General features: G+C 44.9%; 1 protein-coding gene across 1 annotated transcript in view; it reads left to right on the top strand.

The window, feature by feature from the left end:
• The window catches only part of gpc3 (glypican 3), a 121,243-nt gene extending 109,529 nt beyond the window's left edge, over window positions 1-11,714 (top strand). Inside the window, exon 8 of the mRNA XM_066715213.1 lies at window positions 10,482-11,714. Within this exon, the coding sequence (XP_066571310.1) occupies window positions 10,482-10,663 (182 nt within the window). The 3' untranslated portion in view covers window positions 10,664-11,714. The remainder of the gene's footprint in view (window positions 1-10,481) is intronic.
• Window positions 11,715-17,554: the final 5,840 nt, after the last annotated feature.

The raw sequence follows: 17,554 nt of genomic DNA on the forward strand, positions 1-17,554 counted from the left end.
GCTCACACGCATTCACACAGACACCCACTCGCACACGCATTCACACAGACACACTCGCACACGCATTCACACAGACACACACTCGCACACACATTCACACAGACACACGCTCGCACACGCATTCACACAGACACACACTCGCACACACAGACACATTCACACAGACACACGCTCACACACGCATTCACACAGACGCACTCGCACACGCATTCACACAGACACACATTCACACAGACACACTCGCACACGCATTCACACAGACAGATTCACACAGACACACGCTCACACGCATTCACACAGACACACACTCGCACACGCATTCACACAGACACACTCGCACACACATTCACACAGACACACGCTCGCACACACATTCACACAAACATACACACAGTCACACACTTGCTTAACATACATACTTACACACAGTCACAGTCACATGTTGTATGTGAGTACTTGTGTGTTGTGAGTATTTTGTGTGTGTATTTGTGTATGAGTGAGTGAAAGTGTGCATGTGAGAGTCTATGAGTGTTTGAGTTGGTGGGTGAGAGTGGGGGTGTGTGTGTGTTTCAGAGGGCACAGCTGGGAGCCACATGCCATCCAGCACACAGACTCTCAGACAGACAGAGCACCGCTTCCTGACCCCAGGAGCACCAATAAACACCCAAACAGCTTTTTAAAGCCGTAAACCACTGTCTGGCCATTCTCTCCCCCGAACAGGAGGGAGAGCTGTGTGGGGACTGGAGGAGAAAAGGATCTGAGAGGGTGAGCATGTCCTGTGTTGTCTCAGGGAAGACCAGCCCTCTCCTCTCCGCTTTTATTATCTCAACTGGATAGAATGGAGTTGCCTCAGACCTCCTGAGTAATGGGCTGACTTTTCACCTTTGACCCCCCGCTGTAACATGATCGGTACACAGGGTGCAGAATCCTACAGACTCTTTGGCACTCCATAACCTCAAAGACGGGTTTGGTGCCCCCCAGAAAGTATACTAAGTGTGGGAATAATACACATACACCCACCCCCACTTACTCCATACCTCCTTTACTACTGTGGTCAACAGTTGGCAGTGCAAGTTGTAAGTTGTTGACCAATCCATTGAAGATAAGAAAGGACTGACAAGTAACATTTAGCAGCCCAGCATGTTTTTTTTCCCATAACCCTTTAAAAGTAGTGCAAGCACTGTTACTGTCTAACCATGTTATTGGGGTAGTGTGCTGGTTAGAAGAAATTGAGTTCATTCATATAAGAGGAGAGAGAAAGTGAGGTAGGAGAGGAAAATGTTAGTGGAGAGAGAGAGAGATGTTTTTATCTTTATTTTTTGCTGCTTCACAAAAGCACTTATTCACTTGTGTGCTTTTGATGGGATTCGCAGATGGGCAGCCTGAGATGTAGCTAAGGTTTATAGCTCATGGTGTTCAGGGGGAGCCGTGTTCACTGGCCGTCACTGGAGTGTCCTTGCAAAGCCCAGCTCAGACCAAGCAAAGTTGGTTGCACCAGAACCGGCGTTAGTGGCAGGCGGGCGGGCAGGCAGGCAGTCAACAGCAATAAAACAGATTGATTAATGTACCTGTGTTAAATTAGAAGTAGCTTTGCTGGGAGCACTGGAGAGGGGTTTTGCACTTAGATCAGTTCTTAGATCAGTGAGGCAGATGAGTGGAACAGGGCTTCATTTACAAAGAGAAACATTTTAATTGCTTAAGTTAAGCCTGCTTTGAGCACCCAGAAAGGTTTATGTGACACCTCCTCACTCACTTTGTTGTTGTTTGCTCGGTTTGTTTCCCTGTTACAAAAAACAGGTATAAACTCAGTGCTGCAATGTCCCTCGTTATGAGTACTACCCTGGGATTGGACACACACGCATATATATTTTCAAAACACATATAGTTCTTATCAACGTGACGACACATTTCGGCGGTAATTGCTGGGAAGGTACGTCAGCTGTGCCACATCCCACTGGCTCCTGCTGTTGCTGCTCCAGCATGTGTGTCAGCCATCCCCCCCCCCCAGAGCTGGCTGTGGCGTTGAGTCTGGCAGGCCCGTAAATCAGTGGAGATCAAAGCCTGACAGGGGGAGCCCTCTCCAGCACAGCCTCCCCTAAGCACCTGTATCCGTTCGTTTTAACCTCCACCCCTCCCCCTCCACCTCCACCACCCCCTACCAATGCCCCTACACTCGTACCCTGTATCTCTACCCCGGCTGCCAATAGCTGAGACAGAGAGATAGGAGAGAGGGATGCAGCGAGATTGTCAGACACAGACATTATCATCCTGAGTCTCTAGCCTCTCTCTTTCTCTCTCTTTTTCCTCTCTCTCTCTCTCTCTCTCTCTCTCTCTTCACACACTGTTCACAGGTGTTCTTCGCTAATTATATCAGGATATTATTAGGTTTCTGTCAAAAGGGAGGGGGAAGCCTGCCTGCCTGCCTCTTACTCCTAAATTACCCTACATTATTCTGTGACATTAAGATCCAAACTGACAACTGCCACTGTGATCACGTGGTGAATAATTGAATCCTTTCAATTTGATTCTCATTCACAGATAGTATTAGTAACTCTCTCTCCGCTTCCTGTGGATAAGATTAGAAGATAGTTTGCACTGCATAAGCCTTCTCAGCATGGTTTTTAAGTGATACATTAATTTCAAAACCTTTTTTTTAATTACATTTTTTCACACCTTCAAATTTGGTGATATAGATTGTGCTGTAAAAATAACTTTACAAACACACTACTTATCAATCACTCTTGAAAGTCATCACAATAAAGTCTGGACCCTCATGGCTGGCAGTACACTTTGTGGCCTTCACAGCAACCCCAGTCTGGCACAGCACAGAGACTCTGGTACAATCCATGAAAACGAGTCTCGTCCAATTAATTGTGGTAAAATATTATATACAGTATTGGTATGCTTTATGTATATACATGTATGTATTCTGGAAACATAAAGTAATGTGTTCGGTGTTACATGTGTGTGTGTGTGTAAATACTTTATATATATATGTGTGTGTGTGTGTGTGTGTATGTATGTATATATAAACATACTGTATCAGATTACACCTTGTATTTAATGAATTTAATAGTACAGAGCAGTCCTGTCACAATGACAAATAGCCCCAGCAGAATGGAAAGAATTCGAGAGCGCACGTTGTTCTGGGATATAAAAGTTAATTATCCTCTGGCCAGAGTTCAAGCACTGCTGTAATGGGAAAGAAATCTTGAAAAGCTTTCAGCCTGTGGGCTTTGTTTATTTACCTCGTTATTCTGTTTTAAAACATGTCTGGCCAGTGATGAGGAACTTGGAAGCAGATCGAGAGGCACAGCCACAGGGTCTCGGCCATGGACCCGCGCTTTGCGAATGGCAGTGGCAGGGAGGGACTCTCTCTCTGTCAGTGGGCAGCAATGGCAGGGCACCAGTGCTCTCCTGTTGGGCGCTGTTGCTCAAGACTGCAAAAAAAATATATATATTTATTTTTCTTTTAAACCTTGGTAAAAAAGAAAAATACAGCAGAAAATAAATAAATAAAAGGCCCGTGTTCTACTTGCACTCCCTTCTTGGTTATCGTAGAATCCCACAGCCTGCAATATGAGGCACTTTCAATGCAGAGTCTTCAATGCACTTTCAACTGTGCGAGTTGCTTCTTCGCTTAACCAGCAATTTGTGCTAAAAATGGAGCATTTAAGGCTCTCCAATAGGAGCCTGTCCTGACACAGCACAAACTAACCCCAGTGTGGCTCCTGCACAGGCAGTGTGTGAATGCCTGTTTGCCTAAAATGTACTGGTTCTGCACTTTTTATTTATTTAGTTAGTTTGCATGTGTGTCTCTTCCTGTGCACTCTATGTATTTACTGGTAGACTACACTTAACTGCAAACCCTTAGATTAGATTTTCAGGTTTATTCACAAGCATCCTGGCAAGCCTTGATCACTCAGTCACCTATTTGACCACTGAATGACCTCTCAACACAGAGAGAGGGAGAATTTCACCCATTGTTGAGAGAGTTTGGCTTTCTGATAAGATAAGAAGCCTGTGAGAGCTGCATTCCCCTAAGTCAGGTTTGATAGGTGCTTGTTCCTCACATTCTTTGGGATTATCTTCACTGTTTCTCACATGTTTGTGGGATATGTGTGGCGTCATGTCCCATGTTTCTTTTGGGAAGAAAATGTGAAAATAATTAAATCATGAAATTTTGATGAGAGGTGCATGTTGTGGCAGCCTAGAGGAAATCAAATGCCACTGTGTTCTCAATGGCCGCACTTATTATTATTATTAAATAGCCAGGACTCCATCCATGCTGGTCGATGTTTTCACACAGGTCAGAGTGTTTTAACTCCCCTGACTCTGACCTTGGTGGTGAGACAGTGAGGCCCAGCCTGTACCTGATGAACTGGCTGGCTAATTATTAAAGTGTCCAGCACTAGGGGAAGGGAGTGTGGAGGAAGGGTGTGTGTGTGTGTGGCGGGGGGGGTCCTGCCATGCTCTGTTTTGGAATGACACCTGTATGCTTAAAAAACCTGGGACTTATCCAACACACAGTTTTCTAGTGTATATCATAGGACATGTAGTACACACATATACAGTGAGGGAAAAAAGTATTTGATCCCCTGCTGATTTTGTACGTTTGCCCACTGACAAAGAAATGATCAGTCTATCATTTTAATGGTAGGTGTATTTTAACAGTGAGAGACAGAATAACAACAAAACAATCCAGAAAAACGCATTTCAAAAAAGTTATAAATTGATTTGCATGTTAATGAAGGAAATAAGTATTTGACCCCTTCGACTTAGTACTTGGTGGCAAAACCCTTGTTGGCAATCACAGAGGTCAGACGTTTCTTGTAGTTGGCCACCAGGTTTGCACACATCTCCGGAGGGATTTTGTCCCACTCCTCTTTGCAGATCCTCTCCAAGTCATTAAGGTTTCGAGGCTGACGTTTGGCAACTCGAACCTTCAGCTCCCTCCACAGATTTTCTATGGGATTAAGGTCTGGAGACTGGCTAGGCCACTCCAGGACCTTAATGTGCTTCTTCTTGAGCCACTCCTTTGTTGCCTTGGCTGTGTGTTTTGGGTCATTGTCATGCTGGAATACCCATCCACGACCCATTTTCAATGCCCTGCCTGAGGGAAGGAGGTTCTCACCCAAGATTTGACGGTACATGGCCCCGTCCATCGTCCCTTTGATGCGGTGCAGTTGTCCTGTCCCCTTAGCAGAAAAACACCCCCAAAGCATAATGTTTCCACCTCCATGTTGGACGGTGGGGATGGTGTTCTTGGGGTCATTCCTCCTCCTCCAAACACAGCGAGTTGAGTTGATGCCAAAGAGCTCGATTTTGGTCTCATCTGACCACAACACTTTCACCCAGTTCTCCTCTGAATCATTCAGATGTTCATTGGCAAACTTCAGACGGGCCTGTACATGTGCTTTCTTGAGCAGGGGGACCTTGCGGGCACTGCAGGATTTCAGTCCTTCACGGCGTAGTGTTACCAATTGTTTTCTTGGTGACTATGGTCCCAGCTGCCTTGAGATCATTAACAAGATCCTCCCGTGTAGTTCTGGGCTGATTCCTCACCGTTCTCATGATCATTGAAACTCCACGAGGTGAGATCTTGCATGGAGCCCCAGACCGAGGGAGACTGACAGTTATTTTGGGTTTCTTCCATTTGCGAATAATCACCCCAACTGTTGTCACCTTCTCACCAAGCTGCTTGGCGATGGTCTTGTAGCCCATTCCAGCCTTGTGTAGGTCTACAATCTTGTCCCTGACATCCTTGGACAGCTCTTTGGTCTTGGCCATGGTGGAGAGTTTGGAATCTGATTGATTGATTGCTTCTGTGGACAGGTGTCTTTTATACAGGTAACGAGCTGAGATTAGGAGCACTCCCTTTAAGAGAGTGCTCCTAATCTCAGTTCATTACCTGTATAAAAGACACCTGGGAGCCAGAAATCTTGCTGATTGATAGGGGATCAAATACTTATTTCCCTCATTAACATGCAAATCAATGTATAACTTTTTTTAAATGTTTTTTTCTAGATTTTTCTGTTGTTATTCTTTCTCTCACTGTTAAAATACACCTACCATTAAAATTATAGACTGATCATTTCTTTGTCAGTGGGCAAACGTACAAAATCAGCAGGGGATCAAATACTTTTTCCCTCACTGTAATCATTTGATCAACGCATACTACTACAGTGCTCTCTTATGGCTATGAAACCTGGTCACTTAAATGCAAAAATGTTACAGAAACCGACAACACAAAGGAGCATGCAAATGATGTAAGCTTGGAATAACAAGAAGAGACAGAAAATTAATTAGTGGATCAGGGAACAGACCAAAATATGTGACATCATTGAAAGAGTGAAAATGTTGAGATTGCAATGGACTGGACACATTGCAAGAAGAACCGATCAAAGATGGACAAAAAAAGCTTTCGAATGGGTACCAAGTGATGAAAAAATATGTAGAAGGCGACTACATAAAATATGTGAAAATTAAATCACAAACTTTGCAAGCATGACATGGAAAAGAGAAGCTGTAGATCGAAGCAAGTGAAGACATCTTGGGTTGGCCTTCATCCAGCAATGGATCGATATAGATAATGGTATATACACTCACCTAAAGGATTATTAGGAACACCTGTTCAATTTCTCATTAATGCAATTATCTAACCAACCAATCACATGGCAGTTGCTTCAATGCATTTAGGGGTGTGGTCCTGGTCAAGACAATCTCCTGAACTATAAACTGAATGTCTGAATGGGAAAGAAAGGTGATTTAAGCAATTTTGAGCGTGGCATGGTTGTTGGTGCCAGACGGGCCGGTCTGAGTATTTCACAATCTGCTCAGTTACTGGGATTTTCACGCACAACCATTTCTAGGGTTTACAAAGAATGGTGTGAAAAGGGAAAAACATCCAGTATGCCGCTGTCCTGTGGGCGAAAATGCCTTGTTGATGCTAGAGGTCAGAGGAGAATGGGCCGACTGATTCAAGCTGATAGAAGAGCAACTTTGACTAAAATAACCACTCGTTACAACCGAGGTATGCAGCAAAGAATTTGTGAAGCCACAACACGTACAACCTTGAGGCGGATGGGCTACAACAGCAGAAGACCCCACCGGGTACCACTCATCTCCACTACAAATAGGAAAAAGAGGCTACAATTTGCACAAGCTCACCAAAATTGGACAGTTGAAGACTGGAAAAATGTTGCCTGGTCTGATGAGTCTCGATTTCTGTTGAGACATTCAGATGGTAGAGTCAGAATTTGGCGTAAACAGAATGAGAACATGGATCCATCATGCCTTGTTACCACTGTGCAGGCTGGTGGTGGTGGTGTAATGGTGTGGGGGATGTTTTCTTGGCACACTTTAGGCCCCTTAGTGCCAACTGGGCATCGTTTAAATGCCACGGCCTACCTGAGCATTGTTTCTGACCATGTCCATCCCTTTATGACCACCATGTACCCATCCTCTGATGGATACTTCCAGCAGGATAATGCACCATGTCACAAAGGTCGAATCATTTCAAATTGGTTTCTTGAACATGACAATGAGTTCACTGTACTAAACTGGCCCCCACAGTCACCAGATCTCAACCCAATAGAGCATCTTTGGGATGTGGTGGAATGGGAGCTTTGTGCCCTGGATGTGCATCCCACAAATCTCCATCAACTGCAAGATGCTATCCTATCAATATGGGCCAACATTTCTAAAGAATGCTTTCAGCACCTTGTTGAATCAATGCCACGTAGAATTAAGGCAGTTCTGAAGGCAAAAGGGGGTCAAACACAGTATTAGTATGGTGTTCCTAATAATCCTTTAGGTGAGTGTATGTGTATATATGTATGTATTATACATATCTTTTTCAGTCTTTTATTATCATTCTTGATTTGTCTGTCTGCTTGTTTGTTTGATCGTTAATTGTAGGCAGCAGTGTGTGCCTGTGGCAGTCTCAGCCGTGAACCTAATTGATTAATCTTTGACAGTCTCAGTGATTTGATTTCTTAGGCATTTCCAAGGCTTCATTATCCACGACCAGGAACTTAACTACCCCCCCTTCATTCAGTCTTCTCTCTGGAGGGAATTAAAGGGCAAAGAGGGGAGAGGACAAGAAGCTAGAAAGAGAGAAACAGACGATAAGGAAATAGTTTACCAGAGCAATGAGTAATTGGTAAACGTTGGCCACTCAGTGACTTTCTGATCTGTGAATTACTCACTGACAGGACAGATTGTTCAAGACCAGAGGTAATGCTGTGAAAAAACATTAAACTAAAAACTGACTGCTGTTGAGACTGCTGCATCACTCTCAACTGAGGGTTAAAACTTTCAAAGGAGTAAAAGTAAAAACAACACAAGACAATTTTCAAACCGAACCAAAACAAATGAGGTGTCTGGAATGTGAGAAGCGTGTTTCCTCTTTATTGTTGTTTTTCATATTGCCTGTTTGGTTCTCATGCTTCTGGGTGAAATATGTTAAAAATGCTGTCCTCCAGGCTGCTTTGCAGAATTGTAATGTCTAAACTTTAATAAAAAAACATAAAAAGAGAGAGAGAGACAGAGATGCTAACCATCTGTCGCAGCAGGAGAGTGTTTTACATCCCCACATACTTCAGGATCACTTTTATTATTCATATTTATTGTATTTATCATATTTATCATATTTTTCTTAACTCCATATGGGCAGATTGAACTCTCCAGTGTTGCAGGGTGTGATGGACAGAGTGTCACTTTTCAGCTCTGGTATTTCTCTCTTCCAGTTTCTCTTAAAGCTACATACAGAGCAGCAGGGAGCCATCCTGCAGACAGGCCGCTGTAGTGAGTTAAACAGGGAATGATGTGCTTGGACTTACACCACAGGGATGAGTTTACTGCAGGGCTCCACACAGAAGGGTGTTACTCCAGGAGACCTGCAGCTGGCTGGCCGACCTCTGCCGGTGTCTTTATCTAACAGATGCACGGTGGCTCAGTGTGAGCTCAGCACTGCCACTCTGCCACACTCTGCTCACGACACTGCCCAAAGCTTAAGGACACCAGGAGCTCTTCTACAATGCCTGTGTGCCACGGGAATGCTAGGAATCTTTCTGGAAATTATGTCATGGAACTCCTTGATTTGTTATCTGCTCCCATAACCAAAATGTGCCGCCCCAAAAGGCCACTACAAAACACAATGTAGTAGGGCCTCACACACTGTGCTGCATGTAGGGAATTCATATCACCACCTCAAAAAACATAAATTAAAAATGTTAACGAATGTTTAAATATATATATATATATTCATTTAGTTATGTATTTTTGAAATTGTTGATCTGGAGACTGTGGGGCACAGATGAAGGGCAACAGGAGAAAGGAAGAGAGGCCTCCTGAAATGATGCAGAGCCTGGCTGCTCCTCAGTGTGGCATCTGCTATGTTAATCAGCTGACAGGAAAAGCAGCCTGGGACATAGAGCAGGCCCTCGCTCCTGCTGGACCATGTGAAGTGTGCGCACAGCCCAGCGCAGAGACGGGCAGGGGGTGCGGATGGAATGGGGAACGGTGGACAAAAGGTATAATAAATACATATGTCTGTGATGTTAAAAATTAGGGGTGTGAAAGAAAAAAAGAGAAGAAAGGGAGAAAGAAAGATCATTACAAAAAGAAAAGAACGAAGGTATTCGGCAATCGGTTTTCTATTTGTTTTTTATTTTTTTCCTGCTGATCTGCTCAGGAGCTGAGGCAGGCCAGGCACATGCTGACATGGTCACAGGGACGGGGGGCAGGGCTGGGTTGAAGGAGGGGGCTGTTGTTCTAAGGGCCCCCGCAATGTTAAGGGGCAGGAGGTGATGCGAGAGGAGCTGCCTGGGTAGCTTCACCCTGACTGGGACTCACAGGGCCTGGCCCCCTGGCACAAAGCCCCTTGCATTCTCACAGCCCCCGTCGGAGCAGGAACGACGCTTGTCTTCATACCTCTGGCCAACTCCCGCTGAAAAAAATAAACTTTGTATTTTGAAACAATATTATGTTGGAGATGAATAGAGCTCAGATGTTTTGATTATTATTTAATTTTTAGCCAGTCAGCTTTTCTTTCCCAGCTCCTCTCTCCCCCCCAGATCTGGGCCCCAGTTTGGTTAATGTTTTGTATACCTGCTGGAGCTTCTCTTGTTTTTCTTCACCGGACTGTGTCCCAGCGCACCCAGGTCCTGCTTCAGATGCATCATAGCTGTGCTGTTAAGTCATTCAATTGGCTCCAAGAACACACAGCCTGGGATTTTGAAACAGGACTGTAGAAGCCAAGGGGGTCTGAGCATGTGCAGAAGGAGGCAGAGATTTGTTGCACTCTCACCACACACCTCTCTTCTCTTTCTCCTTCTCTCTCTCTCTCTGCCTCCTTCTCTCGGTCCTTCTTTCCCTTCATCTTTTTCTTTACTCTTGCCTCTCTCTCTCTTCAACCCCCTCCCCCACCTATCTCTCTCTCTCTCTCTCCCTCCCTCCATCTCCTCTCTCTCTGACAGAACTGGCAGACGACCTGACGATGGACGATCTCACCTTCCACCAGCAGCTGCTCACCCCCCCCCTGGCGACAGGCGGTCAGGAGGGGCAGTCGGTGCCAGGGGCCGCAGCAGGGGCACAGGGGGTCTGGGTGGCCACTCTCCTGGCTGTCTTTCTAGCGCTGACCATGTGGGGGGCGCACTGACCGGCTCCAGCTCCCTCCCTGCCCCTCGCCACCCCCCCTTCAACCTCTTGGACAATCGAAAACTCTGACTGTCTCTTTCTCCCTTGTGGAGGGGGGGGGCAATTCCGCCCACACTGGGCCACAGACAGCAACCCTCACCAATTGTAAATAATAATAATAATCATCATAATAACAGTAATAATAATAATGATTTTGATGATAATAACAAAAGTAATAATCCCATGCTGGTATCATCCATCCTGTCCCTGTGCTGACTTCTGTTCTGTGTGATAATGAGTTCTGCGGGGGGGGGGGTTGGCTTTTCGGAGTTCCTCTGTGACACTGGCACTAGCGCCTGTCGAGGGCAGGGAAGCAGCACCCCAAACCACAGACCAGATCTCCCAGATCCCTCACCACCACTGACTCGAACCCAGTTCCCCTGGGGCTCGGGTCCCAGCGCGGCCCAGCTGTGGAGACTGGCACTGTTTGTGATGGTCTCGCCTCCCCCCTGAGGACTGCTGGACCCTGATCCAGTGATGTAGGATGTAGGTGGTGGCACACAATGTTGCTTTAAAAAAATATATATATATACTGTATATGTATGTTGAAGATTTTGTTTTGTTTCTGTTTTGATCAATAAGATATGTTCTCAAGATGTCACTCATCTACCCCTTGGCAATCAGTGGAGGTTTTTCTATCTTATTTGTCTTTTGCCCATTTTTCCTGTGTTTAGGCCGGGGATGTATATAAACATACATATACAAATATTTATTTATTTATGTATTATGTGCTGTCATGGGGTGGTAGTAATTTAAAGAATCCTATGTGTTGTAAATTACTGTTTTGTTGGTTTTATGTTTTTTTTACTGTTTAATGCATCCTATTATACCCATTTAATACCACAAGTTGAGCTGCCAGCATTGTAGGATAGTAGTAATAGAAAACGGTTCTGGGTGTTTCATCGATTTTTAACCTGTGTCTCTGTAGCTGATGTATCCAGAAGGGCTCAGTACATCATTATCAGATGCTGTAAGATACCATGCTGTGGCAGAAAAGAATAAATAAAATCAAAAGTCAGCACAAACTAGAGTTTCCAATGATCATGAAAGAAATGTTTTGACCCTGTAGCCAGCTGCAAGGAGTGTGGTGTGGTGTGGTGTGAGTTGAGCGTACCGCAGATGAGTTACTGTGTCCGTGAATGTGAAGACAGCGGGCCTCCCTGGGACACCTGGGGTGAGGGGGTTGTCTGGCAACTGTCTGTCCTGTCCTCACATCTCTTGATAGTTCAGGGATGCTCAAAGCTGTGGTCTAGCCTGCCTGTGTCCATGTCTCTCTCTTTCTCCTGCACAGCCCTAAGCAATCAAACCGCAGCCTTGGGCCCACGGCTTCCAGGAGGTGAGAGGTCAGAGGTCAGCGGGGTGGCCAACACGAGTGTGTGAGTGTTTGTGTGCTTCTGTGGGAGTGTGGGTCTGTGTGTGCCCGTGTGTGTGCAAGTGCCACTGTGTGTGTGTGGGGTGGGTATTGCTCGTTGACTGTCCCACAGCTGTCTGGAGACAGAGCATTCCACTCCCCAACAACACCCCCCCACCCTCCCCTTCCCTGCCAAGAACAGCAGTATTCCACTGCCCCCTCTCTGCACTGCAGTTGTTGTGCTGTCTCTGTGCCAGTTTGGCACCACTGTGGGTGTTCGCACTAAGACACACACACACAGAAACACGTGCACACACTGCTCCAGAACCACACACACACACGGGTCAGTGCAGCCCGGCTCAGCAGTGATGGAGACTAACAGCTATTCCAGACTAACGGCTGCAGGCGTGAGGGAGACAGCTGTTGATGCTCTCACTGTATTCCTCCCAATAGCACCATTCTCTTTCTGCTGTCTGTCTGCATGACTCATCCCTCTCTCCTCCTCAGTCTACCCCCCCCCATTTCTTTTTCTCAACTAACCCTATTGTCTGATGGAGTTGAGCAGAGGGGGGGCCTAAAGTAGAGCTACGTTTTAAAAGGGAAAATTCTTCACCTTTTACACTTTCGTTCCGTTTCAAATTGGGTGCTGAGACAGAAGGAGGCTTTTGGCGTTTATTTCTTTGTTGTTCGATCGTTTCAGAAACAAAGAAAATAAATAAAGATTGTGCCCTCGTCTCAGCACTGAGGGGGGGAAACATAGACAAAGAAAAGCAACTCCAGTGACCTGCAAGTGCCTGGGGCATACGGCAAGAGTGCCACAATTACCACACTGAGGAAGACTCTCATGCCCCTGCCAGCAGAGGGAGCTCCTCCTGGAGGCAAGCAGCAGGCAGGGCTGTGAGCAGAACTGAGCAGAACAGTACAAGCATGGTTGGAAAAGGAGAAGGGGTGGGCCAAGGGGAAGCTGAGGCTTGTAAGGTGTAATAAGGTGAGCAGGGGTACAATGAACCAGTGAACCTTGTGGTAAGGAATAGACCCTGGGTTATAGCCTGAGTGTGCACAGGCCGACGGGCACAAACAAAAAGCGAGTGTGAAAGTGCCGATACAAAGCTGATTGTCTTGGTAGAAGTGACTGAAGGGTTTTCAAGACTGACCCAGTGTTCTGGAGAGTGGTCTGTTCAGGGCAGGTGACACAGAAGGTTGTATAGTCAAAATGTATTGCAGCACATTTGTTCTAATCGATGATTGCATATAAGCCTGAGAGATATCATTCTTTCATAAAGCAACCTCTAATGTTGTCTGGTGCTAGAGAGATCAGTAAATTGAATGATTACATAAATACATCAATATTACAACTTGACCCTTAACTGCCCATATAACCCTTTCGCTTCTTTGTGGAAACATTCTGTAACTAGGCAGTCTCTATTGCTAAACATAATCCCTGAAGTCTCTTCTGTTACAGACCTACTCTGTGTGTAGTTTATTTCTAAACAGCAATATCTTAACCCCACAGTGGTCATCCTACAGAGCACAAAAAGGTGGCCAAGCCAATAGCCCCATGTCACCTAAACCAGCAACCTGGAATCAGTCCTACAACTCCCAGTATTAGAATGTAACCTAAATAGATGAAAACGTATAGCAGTATTGGTCAAGAAAAAAATATATATATATATATCCTCAGGCCAGTGCATTGACAAAGGGTGCTGCTGTATTTTCAAGTCTCCTACTCATTCCTGTTGCTTCTGAATCTGAAAGTATGAAAACAAAACTAACACCCACTCATTACTGCCATTACTGCCCTGCTGCTGCTATCATTATCTGATATATAATAAGGACTGTGATTAATCTCCTCGGGAAAATAAATAATTTGTCAGATTACATTTGTGATTTTCTTTTTAAGTTTTAATGTCAACACGTCTGACGTAGCTTTCTGAGGTGTGGGTGGGGGTCTAGAACCACGGAGCCAGAAAAGTCATTAGCACGACTGACTGTACCATCTTAATTTAATTAAAGGGTCTCTAATGGTAAATAGTTGTCAATTATCACTGATTAAATACATATAAGGAGATTGCAGCATCTGACTTTATCTGTTAAATATGTATTGAATGTTAATTGGAGCCATGAGAGAGCAAACAGGGTTAATGTGCCCACAGGGGCCAGTGTTGCTTTATGCTAACAGCAGGCTGATAGGGAGAGCAGAGCAGGGGGCTGCGGGGGTGGGGCTGAGCATCACTGGGCCCAGAGAGGTCTTCTCCTCACAAGGCCTCCCAGTGTGGCCTTAGAGTGGTATTAGGGTTCTGTGTTATCTCTTCAGTTCAAGCAGTAGAGTTACTTTACACACACACACACACACACACACACCCAAGCAGGGAGAGACATGCACACAGCTTGACACGACAACAGCAGCAGCCATTCTGGGGAAAAGCACTGGATAATACAGCAGGGCAGGAAGAAGAAAAACACACACACTAAACACAAACAATGGCTTAATTTAAATCTACCCAGTTATAAACATCACTGGCAGTTGCATGAACCGGGCTCGGCATAAGAGTGTGAAGGACAATCACCGTGACCTGCTCCACAGCAGGCCTACACGGACCTTTACTGGCATGCAAAGTCAGGCTCACCTCAGCACACACACACACACACTCACAAACAATCGGCCACTCACAGATATCCCTCACATTGTGCCCTCCTATTGGATCTTGGATTTCACCAAAGTAGTCTGGGAAAATAAAAGAGATCTGCCAGTGGAATTTGTGATTACAATAGACAATAGAATGTAATCCTCGAAATGTCCCCCAAAACTCCAGACATGGACACACCATACACTCAGGCACACATACACACACACACAAGCACAGAGGCACAAGTCATGGCATGTTCTCTGCAGGCCTCGACTTGTTCTCGGCCTGTACTCCTGCAAGCATATTGTACATGTCCTAGTGCCAGACCAACAGCATCAGCCATCCCTGACTGAAAGCCTCTGTTGGCCCACAGCGCGTTGACTCTGGGAGGGGCATTTGGTCCAACTTAACAGAAAGGAATGAGCACACAACCCCCCCCATCCCCCGTCCCCCAAATTACAATCAGAAACTTAATTGCAGAATTAGCATTTCACTTAATCTGCAGGGTGAAGGCACTGGTTTGTATTATTAGATCATTAGATCAGACTCTGGGATCTTTCAAGCAGCAGACAAAAAATCTAATAAATTAATAAACTTCAGCACAGCGGAGACAGCGAGAATGAAGAAAACAAAAGAAGAAAGACTTTTTCCCAGGGTTCAACGGAATGATTGATTGTTTCCATTTTGCCGCCTTGGCTGCATTTTTTAAAATTGTATTTATTTATTTATTTATTTATTTATTTATGTGTGTATGTAGGATGAGGGGACGACTTGAATTTAGGCTCCAAACAATAAAGACCAAACAATCAACATACAAGCGCACGTACACGCACACATACACACACAAACACGCACACACACTAACAAATACAGTAAATATAATAACAGCTGAAGAGTTGTTTTTCTAGTTCTTGGCCTCAACATCAAGCTGTAAGTGGCTCAAAACTCCTTCCCTCCCTTTCTCCTTCTCTGTCTGTATTCCCACCCCAGATAGGCAGGGGAAGGTTGCGATCCCAGCCTGCTCCCTCACTGGGGATCTCGAGGCGCGTCCCCTCTGATGGACCAGTGCAGCTAATGCGTGAGGAGATGCACAGCAGGCCAGGTGGAGGAGGTGTTCTGGGGCTGCGCTGATTTTCAGGAGGTGCCTGCTGCAGTCCCCCTGAGGAGCCCTGAAAGCTCAATCCCAGACCGGGAAAGGGATTGCTCTTTTTATAGGGGGCGAGATCCAACCCCACTGCTCTGAAATCAAAACCACATGCAATTTTATGTTTGTTTGTTTTTTTAGTTGTTGTTTTTTCTATTTTATTTTTTGCTTGTGTCATTTTTCTTTTAATTCCAGGCCAAGAAAAATACTTATTTTATCGCCTTTTCACTTGCGGGTTTTCTTGCTTTTGCTCTTGCTCTTGCTGTCGTCTTTGTCACCATCCCTTGAGATGCACCCAACACTGTGGAGATCCATGATGGTTTTCAGATCCAGCTCAGATCTTTGTTGTTGGTTTTTCTTTTTAAGAGAATGGGATATCCAGTCCTTTCAGGGGTCAGTCCCATTCAGCACGCCTGCAGCTGTGTGCACATGCATCCCTCCAAGCCTGCACGGGTTGGGGGACTGAAACATCACTCGCCCTGTTTAGGGAGTGCCAGCCCTGGCTCCCTCATTTGCAAACGTCTGGCGCAGGAAATGCAGTGTAACACAAGGATACAACCTTGAGATACACCTAACCAATCCTCACCACACTGTCACTCTCTACTGTACCAAGATGGGTATTCACAGGGTCAAATATTATTATTATTATTATTATTATTATTATTATTATTATTATTATTATTATTATTACTATTATTATTATTATTATTATTATTATTATTATTATTATTATTATTATTATTGTTATTAATACATGTGTTTCTGTTTGTGTGTGTGAGTTTGCAAAAGTGTGTGTGATTAGGCCTGTCTCTGTCGTTGTTGTGAATATCTGTATGGGATAGCTGTGTAGGGGGCTGTGACTAGTTGCATAAACACCATAAGTGTTGAATTACTTCAGTGATACATACAGCAGCTTTTCTCTGGAGGAGCCTATTTACCTCAATGTGTTGAGGTGCCTTGTGAAACACCCTTCAAGTCAAGGACCAGTTCAGGGAAAACTGAGAGGAATCTTCATGTAACCATACCCTAGTTCTCTGTTATTGTGTGAATCTGTGTGTGTTTCTGCACTGCAGATTTGCTGGGAGCTATTTAAATATGAGTCTTCAGCATGCATTTTTTGTTATGTTTAATATTAATATTTCCCCCTGCTGAGCATGTCTTTCTGCACTGCCCTGTGATCTGTATACATACATTCCTCTGTGTCAATGCGTGGGTCTCTGGGACTCATTAGTGTGGTCTTCACAGGGCTGTAAACAGGACTGGGGTCATGTGTCCTGCAGCCTTTTGCTCATTGGCTCGGCCAAAGGTTCGGAGAGGTTAAAGCAGGCCTACAGAAGTCATCGATTACACTCAAACACTCATGTATTTAAGTCCAAAGTTCAACTATATGTGAGCGAAGATAAGGAATGTTTCAGTGATTGTGTCAGAATTTTGTTTTTGTTTTTAAACCTTAGTCCTTTGGAAAAGAAACAAGTATAAAAATAACCCACCCATCTCTCTTCCCCCCTCTCTCTTTCTTTATATGTGTATATACTATTATTATGTACAGTCTCTTAAAAGAAAAACAAGTTTGGATCTTTTATCCATTCCGCAAACTCCAGTCCGGTTTCAGTGGCACTGCAAAGATCTCCAAACACGCCTCTAAAAAAAAAAGTGCAACCATGGCGCGCCCTCCTTCACCATTCCCGAAACTCCAGGCCAGGTGTTTAGCGCCACCAGCCCCTGCTCTTT

The sequence above is a fragment of the Amia ocellicauda genome, chromosome 10 (genome assembly GCF_036373705.1).
Source record: "Amia ocellicauda isolate fAmiCal2 chromosome 10, fAmiCal2.hap1, whole genome shotgun sequence".
Taxonomy (NCBI): domain Eukaryota; kingdom Metazoa; phylum Chordata; class Actinopteri; order Amiiformes; family Amiidae; genus Amia; species Amia ocellicauda.